This window comes from Canis aureus, chromosome 37, assembly GCF_053574225.1.
Source record: "Canis aureus isolate CA01 chromosome 37, VMU_Caureus_v.1.0, whole genome shotgun sequence".
Classification (NCBI taxonomy): Eukaryota; Metazoa; Chordata; class Mammalia; order Carnivora; family Canidae; genus Canis; species Canis aureus.
In genome coordinates, this window is record NC_135647.1 from 13,291,048 (window position 1) to 13,314,560 (window position 23,513).

The following is a 23,513-nucleotide window of genomic DNA, read 5'->3' on the forward strand; positions in this document are numbered from 1 at the left end:
GCTCTCAGAATTACCTTACTGTATAGTCCAGTACACATTTATTAGCCAGGGTAATTTATGACTGGCTCAAGCAAATTGGAATTGTATTGGCAAGGATTAAGGGGAGATGTTAAGTTTAGAATCATGCAGCATACATTTTAAGAATAATGCTTATTAAAAACTTTACAAATATATCTAAAGACTACAGAATTTATTATGTGAGCTGACATAATAAAGAAGCTCTGCACACATCCCACTTACTACTCAAGGGACTGGAAAATCTAAAAATGGGAGGGTGCATACAGAAAAGTTCTAGACTATTATCACAACTAGGAAAATACAGTGAGCTTTATGGAGAATCCACTGCCTGGAAAGGATTTTAAGAAGGGTGAAGATGGTCAGATAATAAACAAGTGGTTATTGTGGTGAAACAGGAGGACTCTGAAGATAAACTGAGGAGTGCACTAATTGCTAGAAAAACAAGAGAATAGAGCTATCTGAAGTGAAGTGCTCAAGAAGATCTGACAAAGACTGAGGCAAAGGAATTTGGAGGCTTGAGGGAAATGATAAATAGTCCCAACATGACTAGAAATAACGAGAGTTGATTAAGTAACTTAAGCCAGAGAGTCATAATGTGTTTCTGGTGGATAAATATCCAAGTAGTATTTCAAAGGTTTGAGGCTCATCAAGTACATTATTTACAAGTTTCACAAAATGTTACTTCACAGAAGATTTGGGTTTCTTTTTTCTCCGAGATTATAGAAAGTATCTCAGGAGAGGGGCACCTGGGTGGCTCAGTCAGTTAAGCATCCAAATCTTCGTCTTGGCTCAGTTCATGATCTCAGAGTTGTGAGAGCCAACCCCAACTTTGGGCTCTGCACTCAGAGAGGAGTCTGCTTGAGACTCTTTCTCCCTCCCTCACCCTCTCACTCTACTCCTCCCCTTGCTCATGCTCTCTTTCTCAAGTACACAAAATCTTCAAAAATTTTTTAAATGAAAGTATCTCAAGACTGATTAAAGATTGTTATCCATTTCAGTTTATTCATTCAATAACTGAATGACTCTAATGATGCATTACAACCCTAAGATTCACTGAAGCTTTAGACAGGTATAGGCTCCTATGAGTCTATGTCCTCCACAGCATTCCTGCCAACACGTAACTGGACCACCCTCTCTTGAAATCCTCCAGGGAAAGAGAAGTTAGTTCTCACAGAATAACACATTCCAAATCTTTGGGAAATGAAATAACCAATTCAAGCAAGGATCATCACTGGATGCTAAGGACCTGCTAAGGACCATCAGGTAGAAATTATCAAGGAAGATGACATTTGCATGGTGCCCAAATATCCCCCCACAGATGACTGGGGAAATGAGATGCCTGGGTGTCACCACCTTAATTGAGTGATGAAACAGCACTTCGTATTGTGGAGCGGACTTTCAATCATGCCCCCCATGTGATGCAATACCAAGTATGCAGCACCATTTAGAAAAATTCTTGCCCCAAATCTGAATGCAATCAAAATCGTCTAATTTTGGGATACTTGGGTGGCTCAGTGGTTGAGAGTCTGCTTCAGCTCAGGTCATGATCCTGGAGTCCTGGGATCAAGTCTCATATCAGGCTACCAGTGGGGAGCCTGCTTCCCCCTCTGCCTATGTCTCTGTCTCACTGTTTCTCATGAGTAAATAAAATCTTCAAAAAAAAAAAATCCTCTAACTTCCAGTTTACAGGAAATACAAGTGATAGAAGAAGAAATTCTATTTCCTCACCACCATGAGGAAAAAAAACATCCAGAATGTGAGATATTGTTCAAGATAACAGGCCTTCTTTCTTCAAGCAGTCAATGTCACAGGGAAAACAGAGCAGGGGAACTGTTCCAGAATAAAAGAGAACAAAATACATAATAACCAAATGCAACACATGAATCTTGATTAGCACCTGCCTTGTGTTTTGTGCTTCAAGCTATAAAAGATATTTGGGAATAGAAAAATTTATTGAGACTGCATATTAAATAATTAGAAAGTTTTTCAATTGTCTTAGATATAATAATGATATTTTAGTCAAATTAGAGGAAGTCTCTTATTTTTGGGGGGAGAGAAAAAACAAATATGGCAAAAGGTTAAGTGCTGACTCTAAGTGGTGAGCGTACCAGTGACAATTACACAATTCTCTGAACTATTTCTTCACGAGAAAAGCTTGATAAGCCTTTTTTTCAATAAAGTAATCTTCATCTGCTTCCACTTGTATTCATCTAATCATCCTAATTCCACCTGCTTCCTCTTGGCCTTTGTGAGCACACATCCTCCAGTGTTTGTTGTTCTCTTTCCTGGGGCTCTGGCTATACCAATGCAGTCCCTTTGCTGGCTCCTCTACTGATCAAAGTTAGAACTTCACAGAGCTCAACCTTGACCCTCTCCTCTCTCCTGCTCTTCACTTCTCTACTTCCTTGGCTTCTGTTTGCTGCTAGAACACCAAAGACTCTCAAATGTATGTCTTCTGGCTAGACTGCTGATCTGAGGTAAATGGATCTGAATGCTGGTGGGAAAAAGAAAAACAATAACAAGAAAAAAAAAAGCTTTCTTACCTAAAGCACTGAATTTCATGGGAAAACGAAGATCTGAAATGACCTACTAAGTCAGAGCATGTTCTCCTCTTATAAAATCCCCACAGTCTCAGTTTGAAGGGAAAATGTTAATGTGGTGCAAATCTAATAAACTCCTGCCCAATTAAAAATGCTTGTAGAAAAAAGATGCTTGTAGAGTGATTGTTCCAAGTAATTGAAGGTTTTTGTTAAATCAAGTTTCGACCACTTCTAAAAATACATTACCACATAGCTCTACATCGTATACACAATGTGCAGGGCATAATTTATGATTTTTTTTTATTCCTAAATTTAAAGCACCTTCATGTCAAAAACCATAAATATCTGTATACTGAGTGTACTTGAGATTTGGGTTATACCAAAAATTTACATGACATAAGCAACTGAGTTGAATCTGTATTGCCTCCAGACTCACTTGGAATTTACAAATTTAACATCCGACTATCCACCTATTTCTTTTAAAAAAAAATCTCTTTCACACAAAAGTAAACCTGTCAGGGTAGACCCAATACTAAGCATCTAGTTCCCTACAGAAGAGTGAGACTTCATAAATCATTTGAGGCCGAGAAGTAAACATCTAATGGGCAGAGATGTGGAAAATACATCCAACTCAAGCTTCAAGAGCCAATGCTGCAACTTTTTAAGAGATCTTACCTGTCACCAAGCCTCCTATTGGTTTTAAAGAAAGCTCTGGAATAATATGTGGTTTTCTGTGGTGTTTCTAAGGAATTAAGGCAAGTATCTGCTTTTTGCCAAGAAGAGTGAAAAACAGAACAAGCCTCAAAAAAAAGTAGAAACACAGAGAACTGTAGTTGGCCCTCATTACACTCAGGTTAACTCTTTTTCACACCTGAACTCCAGAACTCACAGAGGTGGCTCTTATACTGTGGTATCAGTTTCTCTATCAATACAGGGTTCCTTTGGCATCTGTGTCTACCTGGATGACATATTAGAGCATTTCTTCTAAGCCAGGGTGTCTGTTTACAACCAGGCACATGCTCATCACTTGTGGGTCTCTCGGCAGGGAAGCATGACTCCTCTAAGTTATGACTAGTGCAGGTAATGCCTTTCCTTAACCAGATTCTTTGCTCATTTATGTGAAGATTTCAGAAGTGAATGAAAACCATTACTCTTGATTAATGTGTGGTACCAATTCACTAATTATCATCAATATGTAACCAGTACATACTTCTAAGTGATTTCTGCTTTGCCTCACAACGGTCATATTTAAAGATCAGGTAATTATAAAAATTTGCCCAGATCACAGAAGGTTAGTGATTCCCCAACTAAGATGGACACTGTTTTGCTGAATGGCTAGGCAGATTCTAGAAAATAAATCAAACAAATTTAAACCAAAAAAAAATGTATTTATCAAGATAAAGACAATGGTTTTTTTTCATCTTCCCAAATTCCCTCCCCTGTTTTGTTTTTTTAAGTGTAAAGCCTTTCAGAGGTGGCACCAGTTAGATCAGAAAGTTCTGAAATCTTCATCCATGTGAAAGAGGTACTTCATTGGTGTTTCTGAAAGCTCAGGTTTCCAATTAGCTAATATTAACAGAAGTCCAAAGAAATAACTGAATCTTAACCAATGAGTCAGAGAAATCAAACTTCTGGTATCGAAACAATAACAATTTAATGGACAAAATATTATCACAGTGAATAAAATAGTGAATGAAGCATTGTCCTGTTTTCATTCAACAGCATTAAGAGTTTTTTGTTGTCTTACATTTAAAACTCTTTAAAAACAAATTAATTTACTGGCAACTAAAAAAAAAAAAATCACAATTTACAAAGAAACACAAATTTAGCACTGCAGACATTATACAAATAAGCAAAATACACAGTACCCACACCCAGAGCTTTCTAGAAACCTCATCATATAACTCACCAATTTATTTGATGTTACATGTCAGACAAAATGAACATTTTGTAAAAACCTTATAAATATATAAATCCAAATCACAAAACACCTCCTAAACATTTTGTTTACTCTAAGTACAATGGATTTTTGGAAACTGCATTCACAATGCTATCTAACCTAGATTTTATGAAATTATAAATGTCTTTATCTATAACTTGGGGCTTAAATTCATTGGACCACACCCCACATATGCTTTCTCATCATACTCACCATGGGTGTATATATTCTCAAAGTCAGTAGTTACGCGATTAAAATCAAACTACTAATCTAAAAATAAGTGTCAATTCTTCCTGAATAAGGAAATCCAACTGGTCCACTGCAACCATGTCACACAACAAATGTTTCATCACAAACAAGTGGAAGTCATCTTAGTATTGCCCTTTCCTAAGAGTAATAAATATTTTAATGTTAATCGTCAGTAATGGGTCTTAGAAACTGAAACGCTTTTTTTTTTTTGGCCCAGTTTCTGTGGACATTCTATTCCCTCAAACCTAAAATCTGCTAAACAATTTCTTCTCATAAATATATACATTCAACTTCCCCTGCATCACGAAAAGAAGTTCATTAACTCAAGTCACATAGTTTATGCTTTTATTTGAAATAAATTATGTAAGAACATGAATCCATTCTAAAATGGACTTTAAAGCAAGAGGCACAGCAACACATCACGTTGCTCTCTGCACCTGCATTTTACTGCCCTGGAGGGTCCTCTCCAGCAGGCATTGGCGCTGTGTGTCTCTTGCCCATCTCTCTCTCTGGCTTACTGCAACCTCGTTTTGCACATAAGCCTAAACCATTGTGTTTTGGTCCAACTCAGTACAGTACAGCAAAAATACTTCAAACGGCGAGCCAGAACATCCCAATAATTGTTTCTGGGTTTCCACGGCCACAATTCACCCCAAACTGTTATAGGATTAGGTTAAACAAGTCCATCATAGAATCTGAAATACAGTGGGGGAAAGAATCCTCGTGTGCTTCCAACAACTAACTGAAGTGGAACCGCATTCAGGGTAAGGCGTGGGACTCGTTGAACAATGTGGTTAACAAAACTCAGTTGAAATGTTTCAGGGCAAGACTCAAGATTTATTTCCGTGAACAGTAACTGCTCTGTGAGAATTTCAGAGAAGATGGAGGAGAGAGGAAAATAAATATGGAGAAGATGGCTTCAAAGACAGGTGGCCATATTCTATCATGACATTTGCTTCCATGCAAATTCCACTCTCTAGTAATGTGGCAAAATGGGTATTTAATGGAAACCACACAAGGGCAGGAGGCGGTTTCCTCTTGGTGAAGGAGTATGTGCAGAGGGAAGAAGCACCTCACTGGAGCAGCAGACCACAGACAGTGGCATTAACTTGAGAACACATGAAGAGGACTCCAGGAAATATCAACAATGGAGGGGTGTGGGAGGGCTGTGAGGGGGTTGTGGAAGGGGGATGCGGGAGGGGTGGGAGGAGGATATGGGAGGAGTGTGAAGAAGAATTGTGTGGGAGGGGGATGCGGGAGGGGTGTTGGAAGGGGATATAGGAGGGGGCGTGGGGTGGGGGAAGTCACACTTTTCAAGTGGATGTGTCTTGGAACAGCTTTCCTCTCGTGTCCACCATCCATCATAGATTCCCGAGGATTAAGAGAGGAGTTAGTTCATCCCTGACGTTCCACAAAGCCCCAACTACTGCCTAACACACTGCACCTCTGGTGCTTGTCTAGCAGGGCTGAGTGAAATCCCACCCTTTCTGTGGGAAGACTCACAAGAAGATCTTTATGAAGGCTTACCTTAAACATTTTTGTGTCTCTAACACCTAAGTAGAAATGAACATTTTGATGTCCAGCACACAGGAAAACCAACTGAGTCAAAATTTTTATAGAAAACAGACCACAAACATTTGGCCAGTGGCTTGTTAACATCACAGACACTAATCAGAGAGAATATAAAATAAATAAACGATAAATTACCTAACTTTAAAGATGGCAATGTGTGTCAAATTTCTTAGTCTGCATATTGATTAAGAAGAAGGTGCCATACAGTCTAGAAATTCATGACAAACGCACTGGCAAAAACCATACACCATGAGAATAACAAGGCTCGAAGGGACGAGGCTGACAAAGACAACCCCAAGGGTGACCTTCTTAGACACCAGTAAGTAGATGCCTAAAGGTAAGGAGCTGAAGTAGAGCAAACCTAGCAGCCAAACCAACACGCGGATAGACGTCTGAAAGAGCAGGGATGTGCAATTCCACACAGTCCAGTTGTGTGACACAGTGGTAACAGAGTCGAAGCTTGCGGGCCTGTAAAATTCTACCACAGGAGTGGAGCTCAGAGATGGGGAGCTCTCTCGCTGTACCTCCATGATGGTTATGACCAGGCAGTTGGAGGAAGCATGTGAAGGACTTACGAGAGATGCCAGCCTCTTGGGAGTCAACAGCAGCTCAGTAGGGTTCTCTGGCAGGCACTTCTTGCCTCTGCCTCCACAAGTCAAGTTTACCAGGATGTTGTTGTCGTCCGGCAGGCTGCTGACTTCATCATCTGGCAGGCATGTCTCGAACCTGCAGAAAGGACAGACGATGACGCCTTGTGGGGAGTCCCCAAAGTCTATGATCTTGTAGAGGCATTTGGCACAAACCCGATGACAACACTCCAGCACTTTGGGTTTCCTCTGCTTCAGGTTGTACCGATTATAACAGATCTTACACTCGAGCTCGTCAGAGACCTGAGCCTCTGCTGTGTCTTCTGGAGGCTGACTGGCCATCTTGAACCGTGCGTACTACCTCCAGCTAGAGGCCACTCGCTGACAACAGTGTCGATTAAGGCGTCCCTCTGAACATCACCTCATCCGAATCAGGCGGTGATGCAAAAAGGCAGGGCATGTAGCAACAGAAACCAGGAATCTTCCAGGCATTTTCAGCTTCTACATTCACTCTGTCGCAAACACACATTTACAAAGGCCACATGAGAGGTCTGCAAAGGAAAAAAGAGATTCTAATATAGTGAACAGTTCACTGCAGAGCACTTCATGGAATGTTCTGAGCTTCAGTGGGTAGAAGCAATAGGTTTCAAGGTTAGAGCCCCAAAACAGGAAAGTGCTTAGCTTTCTCAGGCTATACATACAATAGTACAGGAGGAATGAAGACTCCTATCGGTGTAAACACATTCTCACACACCATCAAGGAGTATGATGAGATAAGGAGATTTTTCTCTATGAAACCTGTAGAAGTTCTGGCCTCTTTGAAAACAGAACGGGACACGTATTGGAAGTAGATAAATTTGTAATCAAATTCTACTCAATATAGGCTGATTATTTCAGATTATCAATAGTGTAAATGCCAGTTATCTAAATACCCTTACTAGTGCCTAGGGATACACAAAAGAAGGAAAATCTCAAGGATAAATTCCCTCAAGGAAGAATGAAGCCAATGATACCTGACAGCAAGTCTCTCAATGAAGAGAAGTAAACACACACAACACGTGCATAGTAACATTCCCAAGCATGAAGAATTGTGTGCAGGTGGCTATCAGGAAGAAGTACTCCATGTTCACCCACTCGCCAACTTCACATCATGTAAACTCTTTCTGTAGTGAACAGAAAGCATAAGACAGCCCACAGGACTTCCTGCTGGCCCTCAGGTGCTTGTCACTGGCTTTAGCCAAAAAGGTCAGGGTTGATTCCATGTGTATGGTCAGTTCCCAATTATTAGCACCAATGAAGGGGGCAGCAGTATGGGATATCTTCATAACATCTGTATATGGCTTTGACATAGGTGACTTTTTTAGTAATAGATTTGTCTTAAATGATGTTTTGCTTGGGGAAATGTCAACATGTATTTGAGTTTCTTTTTTTTTTTTTAAGATTGTATTTATTTATTCATGAGAGATACAGAGAGAGAAGCAGAGACACAGGCAGAGGGAGAAGCAGGCTTCCTGTAGGGAGCCCGTTGTGGGACTCAATCCCAGGACCCCAGGATCATGCCCTGAGCTGAAGGTAGATGCTCAACCACTGAGCCACTCAGGTGTCCCTGTATTTGAATTTCTGAGCACCCCCACACACACTGTAGTAAGGCTGCCACAATAGTTCTAAGAGGTAGAGAACAGCTATGCTGGAATTAACTTTGCTATGGGTCATCCTGCTTAACAGGAAAGAGGTGGTGGGTGGCTCAACTTGAATTTATTTGAAATTATGAGTAGTTGGCTGTGAATACATAATACCTTCCTTTTTGTCACTTCAGCTAATTTTTTAATTGACTTCATGTAATATAAGAATGCATAATAGGTATCAACTGCAAGACATTCTTGATGGGAAAAGGAGGTCAATCAATAAATAGAATCTCTCTTGTCAACAAAAACACGTAGATAGGATTTAAAAAAAAAGTTTATTGTATTTGAATGTATGTATTTCAGAACTACTATCATAAGCCGATTTCTGTATATTCACTCTTACACACATACAGACACAGACACCAACTCTTCTATGCCTTTCCCTTCTATGTGCCCTTAATTTTTCTTTACTCCTGAACCTGTTCATGAAACATGTGCCCATATGGTCACAAGATGTAACTGTATCTTGCCCACAATTCTACAAAGCTGGCTTCTTATTCTCCTGGTGGATGAACATCTATCCAGGAGGGGAGTCACCATTCCCAGTCCTTGCCATCCTTAGACAATGGGCTCTGGCCCTGGGCAGGTTATTGCAGGTCCACTTCTTGGACAGCTCCCACTCATCAGGCCTCCTGGCTGCCACATGCAGACCAAAAAGACCCATCTAAATGGAACATGTTCTGTACTCTTTGCAGCTACCCTCCCACTCAGTCTTAATTTCTTCAGGTGTACTGAAACTGACAGGAAGAGAAGAATTGACAGCAGTGATTCCCTCTACTGCCATCGAGAGGACTGATGTATATGAAGGTGTTTGGAAAAGGAAGAGACGGTATGTAAACAGACAGACATAAAGACACCCGGAAAAGAGAGTAAAATATTCAGTGAAGATAAAGAAGCAAAATTATATCTGAAGGCATAGAAAGCTAGAATATGCATCTAAAAACACCAACAAATGGCTTATGTGTATGTGAAAATTCAACATCTGATGATCAGCTCATCATATTAGTACTTTCTGTACCCGATTTCCAGCCATCAGAAGAGGAGCGGGAATATTCTACACTGGGCCAGCCACAATTTCTAGTTTATAGTTCTTTGAACAAAAAATCACTTGTTTGACAATATTGAGCTATTACTTGAAACAAAGCTTTCCTTTTTCTCAGAAACACACTTTCAGACTTTTGAATATGTTAAGATAATGTATAATACATTATAATAAGGTCCATATTCGTAAAACTTCACATAACATGCAAAGAAAATACTGGATGTTCACATATCCAATCAAAAAGACACCTACTTTGGGGTGTCAGGGTGGCTCAGTTAGTTAAGCATCTGAGTCTATTTCTGCTCAGGTTATGATCTCGGGGTCATGGGATGGAGTTCTGAGTCGGGCTACAGGCCCAGCAGGCAGCCTGCTGGAAATTCTCTCTTCCTCTCCATGCCCTTTCCCCCCCACGCTCTCTTCATGCCCCCCTCCATGCTCTCTTTCTCTCTCTCTAAAATAAGTAAATAAGTCTTAAAAAAAAAAAAAAAAGATACCTACTTTAATTCTAAGACTAACTCTAAAAAACCAGCTCCACTAGCTTGAAATACTTCAAGTCCTGCCACTGAGAAAGGCACTTCGGGGCAGGACTGGCTGACAGCCTTGAGCTCTGGTGCATCCCTGGAAATGCAGCCAGCACAAGTGTTTCTTCCTAGAAATGTCATAAAGCAGCATGGTGATTGTTCCTCTTGGGAAGGCGGGGTACCAACTGCTCGAGTTCTTAAAAAATAAATACTTCATCTGTCTGTCACTCAAAGGTCCCTCAAAGGACTTGATTAATAACCTAAAATATATAACTTCATAGGGTTGCCACGAGTCAGAGTTATTCGGTTCTCTGAAAGCTAGGCGTTCCCATCCTGCCTTTGCTCTGGACAAAAGCGCTGGACAATGATTCTGATGCAGAGTAAGGAAGCAAGACCCAAAAGAGGACATACTCTATGATTCAATTTCTGGAAAATTCAAAAAACAGGCAAAACTAAGGTGTGTGGATACAAGTTTAGGTGGTGAAACTATGATGAAAAGCTAAGGAGTTATTCACATATAAGCTGGGATCGCTGCTGCCTTTGATGGGGTGGAGCAAGCAGTCTGGGGAAGACACATGCTGATGGGCTGGGGCTGATGGGCTGGGGCTGATGGGCTGGGGCTGATGGGCTGAAGGGCTGACAGCGCTCTGCTTCCTGACCTGGATGGTACTCAGGAGTGTTTGGTGTGTGATACACCATTGGGCAATACGGTTTTCTGTGTTACCTATCACAGTAAAAAATTTTAAACGTGTTATCTATCACAGTTAAAAACAAAAAGAGAAGGGAAAGTGAGGGTTGAGGAGAGAAGGGGAGGGGAGGGAAAGGAAAAGACATCTCTGGCTAAATATTTTAGGCATTTTTTATAGCACAGATTTTTCTGTCAATAGGTATTTTGGATCAGCTTATCATCTTTTCCTCTATGGTCTGTAATTGCATTTATTTTTTTCACAAAATAGAAATGTCAATTATTTATCACCTAAATATCCAAGCACTACTGTAAGTCAATATTAAGATGGATAAAATCTCTAAGATGAGTGCATCTGGTGCATTCATTGATGAGAGCAACCGTCTCAGCAGGCACAGGGGAAAGAATCTGGCACATTCAAATTGCCTCAAAAATAAATGCATGGGATTACCTGAGATGACGGATGTGCTTACTAATGTTACTGTGGTAAACATTTTGCAATATATATGGGTATCATATAATGTTGTCCACCTTCAACTTACACAGTGTTGTGAGTCAATAATGTTTCAGTAAAGCTGAGGAAAAATACAAAAGGGTTTCTTTTCTTAGAAAAATACATATTCACATATATGAAGTAGATATTCCTTATTAATCTTAATAGACATCAATCCTTCTGTAAATCATCCGGGGGAAGGCTACGTGCATAAATAATCACCTATTATAAATCTTGATGATATTGGACAAATGTTTACTTTCCCTGCATGGGACTTACTGTTCGATTCAAAGCCACTTGCTCTACTACTTAATTCCTTTGATATTAAAGATGCAAACATGGTCCTATATTTGAAGCAAAGCCCATCATTGGACATCTGTTGTTTCTAGGATCTTTTTTCCTCCTTTAGACTGAATTGGTCTGCCTTCTGCCACCACTTCTCTGGGGAAGCGCTCCCCACTCACTCAAGTCCTGTGATCATGCTTGCACTGTCACCCGCAGTACCTCCCTTCTCTCCAAAGGTGTGACTTTGTGACCCAGGTCTGGCCCATCGTGCTACTCCACTATTGCCCTGCTCACAGGGGGTAGCCAGGGTGGGCAAGGGACCCGGACCAGAGTCAGTGCTCTTCCCTAGGACTTTTTTAGGTGAAGCCAGGGGGAGAAGGAACACAGCAGGGGCCAAGGGAGGGAGCAATGACCAGAAAAAAGATGTTTCAAGGAAGTGTCTTGCCCTCAAGAGGGAGAACACAAGAGAATAAAGCTAAAAATAAAAAGAGAAACACAGGAAAGCAGAAAGCAGAGATACAGACAGAGGCAAAAGACAGACACCTGATGACAACTCCACTGACCTGAATGATGGCTCCCATGAGCCAATAAATTCCTTTTTTCACTTATGTTAATTTTTTCGTTGGATTTCTGCTTCTTACTTACAGCCGAAAGAGCCCTGAACACAATTACCATGCTGTATTTGATTTGAGAATTTATGTTTTCAGATCTAGGTGCCTCCTTAGTTATACAGAAATTGTAAATAATAAGATTAAATAAACATACTTATAAAATTCATTTACATGTGTATGTACATGCACATATACATGTTTAAATTTAATAAATATGCAAACATCATAAATATCATTGTTTATTACTAGCATGTGTGTGTTCTTTTTTATTTTGTTAATTTCCCCTCTTCACCTCCCCATAACCAGCCTCAGTGCTGCCCTCTTCCCCCCAGTAACACATATTAACTACCTGGTATGTTTCTTCCCTATATATTTCCATGTACACATATTTCTCCACTTACATATAATTACACAGATATAAGCACAATTTTTCCATTGTGTTCTGACTCCTATGTAATACCCACTTTTCTGCATCTTGCTTTTCCCATCCAATAATGGCTCAAGAAAAGCTCTCAATTCAACTAGTAAGAGCCTTAAACTCAATTTAATAAATACATATTTCACCATTTGGATATACTGTAAGACAGCCAACCATTCCTCTCCTAGCAAACACTCATTTACCCCCATTCCTCCCAAAACAAACATTACGGCACGACACAACCTTGCGATACACACCCTTACATATGGGTGTTTTTATTTCTGTAGGAGACAAGGAGTGGAACTCCTGAGTCAGATCCTACCCCTGACATATGCTGCCAGAGTGCTCTCCAACAGGAGTGTAACACAGACTTTGACCAGGAGTTACAGAAGGACTTTTTTCCCCCAACAGCAATAGATGTTCACGGACTATATATTTGCCCATCTGAGGAATGTCAGACCATGATTTGGGTTTGACTACCTTTTATGTGTCAGCCTTCTGCATCTGCTCCTCTCTGAACTCCACCTTCTTCTTTTTTTGCTTATTTTTCTACTGGATTGCTGGGCTTTTCTGGTCAATTTGTAAACGTTCATTGTTACAAGACATATCAAACTCTGTCCTCCGTATTGCACACACTCCCTCAAATTTTAGCATTTACTGGCTTTGCTTAGTATCTTTTGAAAAGCAGAATGTCTTACTCTTTGGACAGTCATAGGCTTATCCTTTCTCTTGTAGCTTCTAGATCGCCAATCTGAATTAATACTGTTCCTAATATTATGTGTGCGGTTATTTTCTTATAAAGTTTGTCTTGCTTTATTTTTAACTTGTTTTCAGTTTTACATACAGTATAAGATACAATCCTAATTTTATTTTCTTCCAAATTTGGACATTTATCTTTGGCAAGGAAATAACCCATTTCTTCTAGTTTTTCAAGTTCGTTGCCATAGCGTTGAATACAGTTATCTCTGTTGTCTGTTTTTTTTTTTTTTTTTTTTTTTTTTTTTTTTTTTTAATTTTTATTTATTTATGATAGGCACACAGTGAGAGAGAGGCAGAGACACAGGCAGAGGGAGAAGCAGGCTCCATGCACCGGAAGCCTGACGTGGGATTTGATCCTGGGTCTCCAGGACCACGCCCTGGGCCAAAGGCAGGCGCTAAACCGCTGCGCCACCCAGGGATCCCTCTGTTGTCTGTTTTGATTCATTCCTGCCTCTCTGATTACATGTTTGCTCTCATAATTTTTTTTTTACTATTTCTTAATCAAATACATAAATCTTTGTATCTATTTTGTTGTTTCAAAGAACTATTGTATGTATTTGTCCTTTACATTATTATTAACTTCGGCTTTTATCTTTATTATTTCTTCTTTCTAATTTATGTTAGTTTTGTCATTCTCTTTTTCTCACTTCATAATAAGAGTACACTTTGTCTTTATTCTTAAATAATGAAAACATCTAAAGGCTGTAAAATTTCCACTAGCTACAGCTTTCACTGTATTCCACGGCTTTTGCAATAAATTGTGCTCCTTTGATTGATTTCTAGATTGACTTTTGTTTTTTCCTTTGATGCTAAGGTTGTAAAGAATGTTTTTAAGTTTCCAAATAGTAAAGGTTCTTTTTGCTATCTTCTATTATTTATTTCTAATATTACTGGGTTATGATCAGAGAACAGGATCTATAAAAATCCCTTCTCCTTTCAATTTGCTAAGGTCTCCTTTGTAGTCAAATATATGATCAAGTTTTGTAAGTGATCCAGAAAACAAACATTCTGTATTGAAGGAATGTAAGGAGTCACATATCCATTGAATCCAATTTTTTTTATTTATTCAATTTCTACATCTTAGGGTTCTATAGATTAACACAGGTTGAGACAAGCAAGAGATGTTTATTAAAGTATCTCATAACTATATTTGCATTTCTAATACTTTTGCTTTACAGATTTAGTGGCTATGTTATTCTGTATATACAAGTTTGTTTACCTCCCTCATTAACTACGCCTTTTAAAAGTATTATATAATGCCTTTCTTCTGACTCTGCCTTTGCCTGGGATCTTTGTCCATCTTTTTGCATTCACCTTCTATCACTGTTTCAAGTGTTTTTTTATAAACACCAGATAACTGGGTTTTGCTTATTAACTCAGTCTAGTATCAAATGTTTCATGGGGAAAAAAATTGGTTCATTTTTATTTAATGTTAAGACTGTTACATTTTAACTTATTCTTTCCTTCCCACTTGAGTTAACTGATTAATTTAGAAAAATTCCCTCTGCTATCATCTCCCCTCACCTTGTGGTGTTTATGATGAAGTTTTTGTTTAGGTGCTTTTTGTTTGATACTCTTTCTTGGGTATCAAGAAAGAGGTTAGAAAATGGGGGATGGAATCTCTGATTCTAACAGAGCAGCAAATTTCTTATACCCTGACAGGGAGATAACAGCTTGAGTATGTATGTGGCTTTTGGGCTGCTGATTTTTTTGTCTCCATGGTCTACAGAAGTTACTCTACCTGTGTCATTCATGAAAAATCTGGGGTTGGTCTGATACTTCGTAATGGCAGATAACTTGTTCTCTCTGCCTGGAAGCTTCTAAGATTTTGCTTTTTATTCTTAGGAGTAAAGCACTTTCCCAGTATCTACTGGGATGTCTTTTTTCATAAATCTTGGCTGGAGCTTGATGAGCCATTTGAATTTATAGACTCAAGTCCTGACTTTTAAGCTCAGAAAATTTGCTTCTGATATTTATCTAATTATTGCCTTTCCTCCATCAATTCCTTTTCTCTTTTTGGCTTTCCTGTTACTCACATGTTATGTTTCCTAGATCCCTTTTCTCTTGATTTCCATCCCTTTACATTTCTGGCTCTGTGCTTTTAGATTCTTCCACTTGACTGACCAGGCTACTAATCAAGTCTCAGGAATGATCATCACCTCCTTTAATTCATTTTACTGAAAACACTTGATTGGAAAATCATGCATTTCATCTCTAGGAAGTCATTTTATCTTGCATTTTTTTTTTTATTTATTTATGATAGTCACAGAGAGAGAAAGAGAGAGAGGCAGAGACACAGGCAGAGGGAGAAGCAGGCTCCATGCACTGGAAGCCCGATGTGGGATTTGATCCCGGGTCTCCAGGATCACGCCCTGGGCCAAAGGCAGGCGCCAAACCGCTGCGCCACCCAGGGATCCCTTATCTTGCATTTAAATCCCCTTGTGTGCTCTTAACTATTTTTTGTCAGGTTGTCATCTGTCTCCAGCTACTGCTGTATTGCATTAATCCTGTGTCCTATCTGTCCTCGTGAACTATCCTCTCTTTGGCTGTGATGGCATTATTTCTGTCACATCACTGGGGTTCAGGTCTGACTGTTGGAGGATGCATGTGGCATCCAGGGCCCTGCCAAGGCACCAGGAGGAAGGACTTTATGCTCCAGTCTCCTTATACTCTCCCAGCCTCCCAAACAGGGAAGACTCAGCTCAAGTGTTCATTTTCTCCTTGGTCTCTTATGGGAAACGCGCGCGCGCGCACACACACACACGCACACACACACAGAGAGAGTCACACACATACAATGGGGTGAGCGACATTTTCAATCTTCCTCCCAGGAGTCCCTCGACCCCTGTAGATCAAGCTCTATATAGTAACCCATGTATTCTGATCCTCTCCTATGACCCATCGATGCCCGCCTTTATTACCAGCCCAGCCCAGTCCAAGAAGAAAGCCCCCACCTGTTGTCTTTCACCCTTAACTTCCACACAGTTCAGGGTTTCACCTGCACTGAGTGCTCGGGCTGGCTCCAGGAATGGTCTGGGTCAGGAGAGGCAGGGTAGAATGGAAAATAGCATGAGAGTGAGCCATTTTACCTTGCGATCTCCCCAGAATCCTCACCAACTGTAATTCCTGGATTTCTTTTTCAAATACTTATCCAGATGGGAAATGTGGGAATTTGTGACAAAAGCTTAACTAGGGGGAGGAAGATGGCAGTCCTCATCATGTTTGGTGACTATTATGTAAAGATACTATCAAACTGATATTTATCTCTAAGTTCATAACTATTTTTGAAATTCACTTTTTAAAAAAATTCTCCTTTCTGCATATTCTTTTGTTTTCTTTCTTCTATACCTCTAGGAACACATGAACTGGACACCCAAGAGTGCCAGAATCATTTTACTTTTTTTCTTGGCTATCTTGCCTAAATAAGACCTGTCAAGTTCTACTTTTTATATCAGAGAGTTGTACTAGCTAGCACATATCAGTTATACCAAAAAGCCACTAGATAAGAATTCTTCATATTTTTCTATTTTTTAATATTTTTCTATTTCAAAAAAATTCATATATACTTTTAGAAACTTAGACGGTTCGTGGTCTTCACTATTTGGGTCTTAGGCTATTTTGGGTCTTCTTATCCAGTTTTTCATGATATAACTCTATTTAAATTTTAAATTTATTAGTAAACCATTTTACCTAACTATCCTTTGCCCTTCCTGCATCATGTGTAGTAGATTGTTTGCACACAAATAGGACTATAATAATTCTCCAAAGCCCTTTGCAGTGGGACTTTTCCTTTATCCCATCAACAGGTAGAAGAATCTGCTTCCCCACCCCTGAGATCTAGGCTGGCCTTGTGACTTGCTTTGACTAACAAAATAAGGTTGTCCCCTTGGAACCGTGGCATGGCTATGTGAAGAAGCCCAGGGTAGTCTCCCTGAAGCCGACAAACCCAGACAAAAGCCAGCACCAATATCAACATCACTCATGTGAATGAGACCATCACAGAATAACCAGTCTCTTGGGGATACCTGGGTAGCTCAGGGGTTGAGTGTCTGCCTTCAGCTCAGGTCATCATCCTGGGGTCCTGGTATTGAGTCCTGCATTGGGCTTCCCGCAGGGAGCCTGCTTCTCCCTCTGCCTCTGTCTCTGCCTCTCTGTGTTTCTCATGAATAAATAAATAAAATCTTAAAAAAAAAAAAAAGAACAACCAGTCTCTGTTGAACTACCAGTGATTATAGCCATTTGAATGAATGATACCAAGACAAATCAGCCAAAGAATCATCCCTACTTAACCCAGTAGAATATACTGAATCCTGAGCAAGTAAAATGGCTGTTATATTAGCCACCATGTTTTGAAGTAGTTTGCTTTACAATAGATAACCAACATACCATGCTAAACTAGCCCTTTCTCACCTAATCCAAAACTAATCTCGGTCCAAAGAAATTATTTTCTTCATTTATCATGGCCATCATTTCTACCTAGAAGACTTGGACTTTCTTACTTACTCTGAAGCTGCCTAACCCTACAGTTCTTGCAATTCTTGTTTGTGTTAAAAAATTCTTGGTCATAAAACAGTTCACATATTTTTTCTATATATAAACTCATAATTTTTATTATCATAGCTTCTGTTAATAGAATCTAAGAAGCTCAAAAATTTTTAGAAATATTACATAACCTTCATAACAGTGAAGGGCAATTATATATTCCCACTTAATAGATGGAAAAAAAGCTTATCTTCTATGGGCATTTACACAAGATGCCATAAGTCAGGACAAAGGGAACTCAAAAAACAAGCTTCACTGTGATCCTATTTTTTACCCATCCAAGGCTCTGTCCTATATATCACTCTGCTGTCTGTATGAGTTAATTTTCTACATCTCTGGGAGTTCAGGTTCTTCCAAAGTGTTTCTCACACAGGTTTCATTTAACCTGAATCATGCTCCCAGAGTCCATCAACCATTTTAATTTGGCACCAATAGGACAGGTTATATTTTTTCCCCCTTATGAAATAGCAACACCTGCCAAGTTTCAACTCCCATTTCCTGGATCCTCCTCCCACTCTGGAAAATAAACATTATTAACATTGCTTTCTACATGATGAGTCAAGATATTTTAAAGGGCTCTCTAAAAACAACAAAAAAAGATATAGACTAAAGGACCATTATTTCCATGATCCATGGTTTCTGTTTTTAGAACTGGTGCTAACAATTTGCTTCTGTCTTTAATTTTTTTTTTTATTTTTGCAAATGGACTGTCACTCTTCAAACACTGAAACGTTGTCATTTAATGAGCACTGCTTTTTATGACAGCCTACATTGTTTAATAATTCTATCCCCCAACATATAGGAGAGATTTGGGCACTAGAGCATCATACTTCTTTGTGAATGATCAAGGCAGAACATTGGTTTTGGAGCTTTATTTAAGATTTATTTATTTGTTTGAGAGAGAGCAGAGAGGGAGACAAACAGACTCCTCGCTGAGTACACGCCTGACATGTGGCTTGATCTCAGGACTCTGCGAGTCAAGAGTTGGATACTTAACCGACTGAGTCACTCAGGCACCTCAAGAACATTGGTTTTTAAACTTAGCTACTGATATATGATATACACTTGCCATCTCTCTAATGACAAGTCTCTCATTCACAAAAACCAAATCTTAGCGTCTGTAGTACTTGAATCTCAAATTAAGCTGAAACCATACATGTGGCATCTTACCCTCAAGAAAGTCCAGTTTTTTCATCTAGATATTTGTAATTTGGCTTCCAGTTAAAGTATGAGAAAGTCTCATTACCATCAATAATTACTAATCACCAATATTATGCTGGTCTCAGCCCCAGTTATAGTTCTCCCTTGGGAAACATTAGCAATATTTGAACTTTCTTTTATAGCACAATAGTCTCAGAGTTCAGGTTTTTGCCATTACGGCTTTTCTTTAAAAACAATCTTTCATATTATAATAGAAGGCTATAACTTAGAAAGTCCTAAAAGAATAGGCTCAACAGATGGCAAGCACTCATTTTCAAAGGATTGACAGCTGACTTTAAATGAATTTAAGCTGCAACATCAATAACCTTTAATGGTTGTTTGGCAGCATACTGAGAATTCCAGAAAGATTCAAAGACTCAAAGATTAAAACTCTTATTTTACCCCTTCTCCAAAGCCAAGCAAATTAATTTGATAGGGAATCATAATCTATTAGAATACAACCAAATTAATGATCTAGAATTCCAGGCCATTAATTTTGGAGAAGCCGCCATTTATACACATGGAGACATTAATGATGCATCCTTTGATGCTAACAATCTTACGATGCTACAATGAATGTCCAACAACAGGAGGAAAAGATAGGTACTCCTCACCCTATGCATGCTAGGAGCATGACCGTCACTTTCAGGCAGTCCAAAATGGAAACACAGGGATCTGGAATCAGGAGACCTAGATTTGTGGGCTGGCTCTATAAAGTGACTGGTTATGTGATCTTGAGCTAAGAGACCAAGAACACTGCCTCACAAGGTTGTCGTAAGGATTCAATGAAATCATACAGGCATAAATATTTTGCATAAACAAGCACTATATGGATGCTATTTGGAATGTAGAAGTAACATATCCATTGATATTTTTAAAGTACTTCAGCATTCTCAATTGGTAGTACATCTAAGATTCCACATTGAACACAGTACCAAAAGCTACCCAGGTTTTCTATCTATAGATAGAGCGCATTGCAAGTCAAGTATAACATACCAATTTTGCAATAACATAGTAACCTCTACTACCTGATGAGTTGAAAGAGAAATTTCTTTCTTTCTTTTTTTTTTTTTTTTAATTTATGATAGCCAGAGAGAGAGAGAGAGAGGCAGAGGGAGAAGCAGGCCCCATGCACCGGAAGCCCGATGTGGGATTCGATCCCGGGTCTCTAGGATCGCGCCCTGGGCCAAAGGCAGGCGCCAAACCGCTGCGCCACCCAGGGATCCCGAAAGAGAAATTTCATTATGTTTTTCTTATTTATCCTATCTATACGGGGTATTAACAAATAATGAATAAATCTTATAAATTCAAATTGTTTGCTTTGTACCTTCCTCTATACTTAGAAGTAGCAAAGCTATGATTTAAGATCAAGAGTTATTAGGAATACAGGCTGAAAATTACATTCTTAAAAGTGACTGAATCCTTTCCCATTATAACCAATCTCTTCGCTATTAATGCCTTCCTCCATAATTTCCCTTGACCAAGGCTTTATAAAATTCTCTAACCATGTCAAGAAAGAATAAAATGTCTAAAAAAATTAAAATAGGTGGCTTTGTATCATTTCTGTAATTTCAAACTTAGGTGGAAGTAGTTTAATTATTGTGCTGCCAATTTCACCAAATGAAACTAATATTACACACACATACATGCAAATATTCCCTTCTTCCAAACTAACATAGCCACTTTTCTTTTAGAACACAGAATATACCTACAGATAAAAAATTATGCAGTTATACTCTTGAAACCATTCTGAAAGTCAAAGACTTCCAATATATTTCTATCAGTATATTAGTAATTAATAGAAAAGTTGTATCGATTGCTATGGAAACTCACTCACAAGAGCAACAGTTGGATTTAATTTGGGATAGACTCCATGAAGTAGCTCTCTTTTGACTCTATCTCTTTCATTTAATCTTTGAACAAGTATTTTCCTAATGCCTATTTTGTGTCAGGCTAGATGGTAGATGCTAGGGATGCAAAGACAAATAAGGCAAGATTTCTTTTTTTTTTTTTTAAAGTTTATTTATTCATGAGAGACACACACAGAGAGAGAGAGAGAGAGACGCAGAGACACAGGCAGAGGGAGAAGCAGGCTCCATGCAAGGAGCCTGACGTGGGACTCGATCCCGGGACTCCAGGATCATGCCCTGGGCTGAAGGCAGGTGCTAAACCACTGAGCCATCCAGGGATCCCTGAAAGCAGAAGCTGATTACAAAGGTAAGTGGATCCTTTTCTGCCCTCATCTTGTTTCACCTCTCAATAGCTTTCTACCCAGAGACCAACCCCCCCTTTCTCCTGAAACCCTCTCTTCTCATTGCTTCAGCGCTGTAACACGGTTCCAGCTCTCTTCCTGACCACTCTTTCTCAGTGTTCTCTCCCAGCTCCCCTTCTATCAAATCTCTAAATGCTGGAGCATCCTAGTACTTGGCCTTGAGCCACACTGTTCCTTCTCTGTTTGCAATCTTTCCCTTGGATTGTCTCATCTACTCCAACAGCTTTAAATACCAACTGACACCTCCCCCAGTTTTGTATTTACAGCTTATACCTTTCTTCTGAGTTCCAGACTGTCTATTGAAAAGCACTATTTGTATTCTTATAAATATTTCAAATTTGGGACTCCTGGGAGGCTCAGTCAGTTAAGCATCCAACTCTCGATTTCAGCGTCGGTCCTGACCTCACTTGTGAGATTGAACCCCACATGGGGCTCCATGCTCAGCAGGGAATCTGCTTGGCTTTATAATTTTTCCTCTGCCTTTCCTACCCTTCCCCCCACTTTTACGCTCTTTCTTTCTTTCTAAAATAAATAAATAAATCTTTTAAAATATTTCAAACTTATTGTAAGTCTAAGACCAGTCTTAGTCTTCACCTCTAATTCTCACTCAACAGTTTCCCCATCATTACAAACAATACCACCATTCTCCCAATTTTTCAGGCTAACAGTGACTTCAGCTGAGAGTTATCTTTGATTCCACACTGTCTTATCTTCACACCCAATCCATTACCAAGTCAAGTCAATTCTGCTTCCAAAGTATGCCTCTAATCTACCTTCATCTGACCTTCATCCTTGTCCACTATAAAACTGCCTCCTAAGTAATCTTCCTGCTTCCAAGTGTTTCCTACTACCAACTGTTTTCTTTGCAATAGCCAAAAGTGAACTTTTAAAATATAAATTAGATTATATCTATTGCCTGCTCGATAGTTTTCTTTTAAGTACAGATTGAAATCCAAACGCCATATAGCAAGGCAGTATGGAGTTTAGAATACAGTCCCTCCTTGAACCCCAGTCCACACTGCCTTCTATCACATGCAGCTTTGTTAAATTCTATGAACACTCCAAGCTCTTTCCTGCTTAGGATGGGGAATGTCCTTGCCACACTCATTCTCTCTCACAGACCTCAACTTCAGGATAGTCTTCAAGGGGCACCTTCCTAATTACCTCATTTTTAAAATTCCTTTCCATTTATTTTCTATTATAACATCATTTTCTATCTTTGACAGTCTTCCACAAGCCCAATTTGACTAATTAATTAGTCAGCTCTCAACCTCCACTACTAGAATGTAATTTCTAAGAATAGAAGAGCCTTCGACACATTGTTTACCGCTGAAGCACAAGCACCTATCAGAAGCCAGCACAGAGTAACTACCTGCCTAATAGATAAATATATTAAATTGTCTCCAAGATTCCTCCTCTCTCCATCAATTTATGATAGTGCACTGTACCTGGCTAAGTGTGGTGCAGTCAGCACTTTGTCTTGATATTCTTAAATGCTATACATTTTTTATCTAAATTTTTAAATTTTAAATCTAATACCCCATAATTTCCATATAGAAATATAGAATCTGATCAGCTGAACTTCTCAAAAATCTATAACTATAAATAAAATATGTATGTCAAAATATTCATAAATCATAGCAACTAGGAAGCCTTAATATATGTTGAACAAATGAATGAATCTCTTTATCTTTACCACTGAAAATCAGTTTTCATACATATTTGTCTACCAGTTTCAGGTGTGGACTCATCAAAGACATGGATTCATAAAATCTGTAGGACACAATTCCTCTGGGATTGTTTCTCTGTAAATGTCCAGACATCAACCTGAGAAGGTATATGTTGTCTTTAATTTTCTCTTAACACACCCTTATATACTAAGCAAAACAGTCATCACTACTATATCTAAATACAGCTTTCTCAAAATTATTATAGACATAAGAAAAGCTAAAAATATTATTTTTAGCACAAAATTATTTTTGTACTATTACTCTAAAATAAAAACAAAGTGACAAAAATATTTTTCCTTTTCATCTCTCCCCGAAGTGTTTTGCTCACTTCCCATAATTCTAAAGAATATATCATCTCTTCTCCA

At 39.0% G+C, this 23,513-nt stretch overlaps 1 protein-coding gene across 6 annotated transcripts in view; it reads right to left on the reverse strand.

Moving 5' to 3' along the window:
* Window positions 1-4,880: 4,880 nt before the first annotated feature.
* Window positions 4,881-23,513, reverse strand: part of RNF182 (ring finger protein 182) — a 63,265-nt gene continuing 44,632 nt past the window's right edge. For all 6 annotated transcript variants that reach the window (XM_077886480.1, XM_077886477.1, XM_077886478.1 and 3 more), the window contains one exon: window positions 4,881-7,456. In XM_077886480.1, coding sequence (XP_077742606.1) covers window positions 6,504-7,247 — 744 coding nt within the window. In that variant the 5' untranslated portion in view covers window positions 7,248-7,456 and the 3' untranslated portion in view covers window positions 4,881-6,503. The remainder of the gene's footprint in view (window positions 7,457-23,513) is intronic.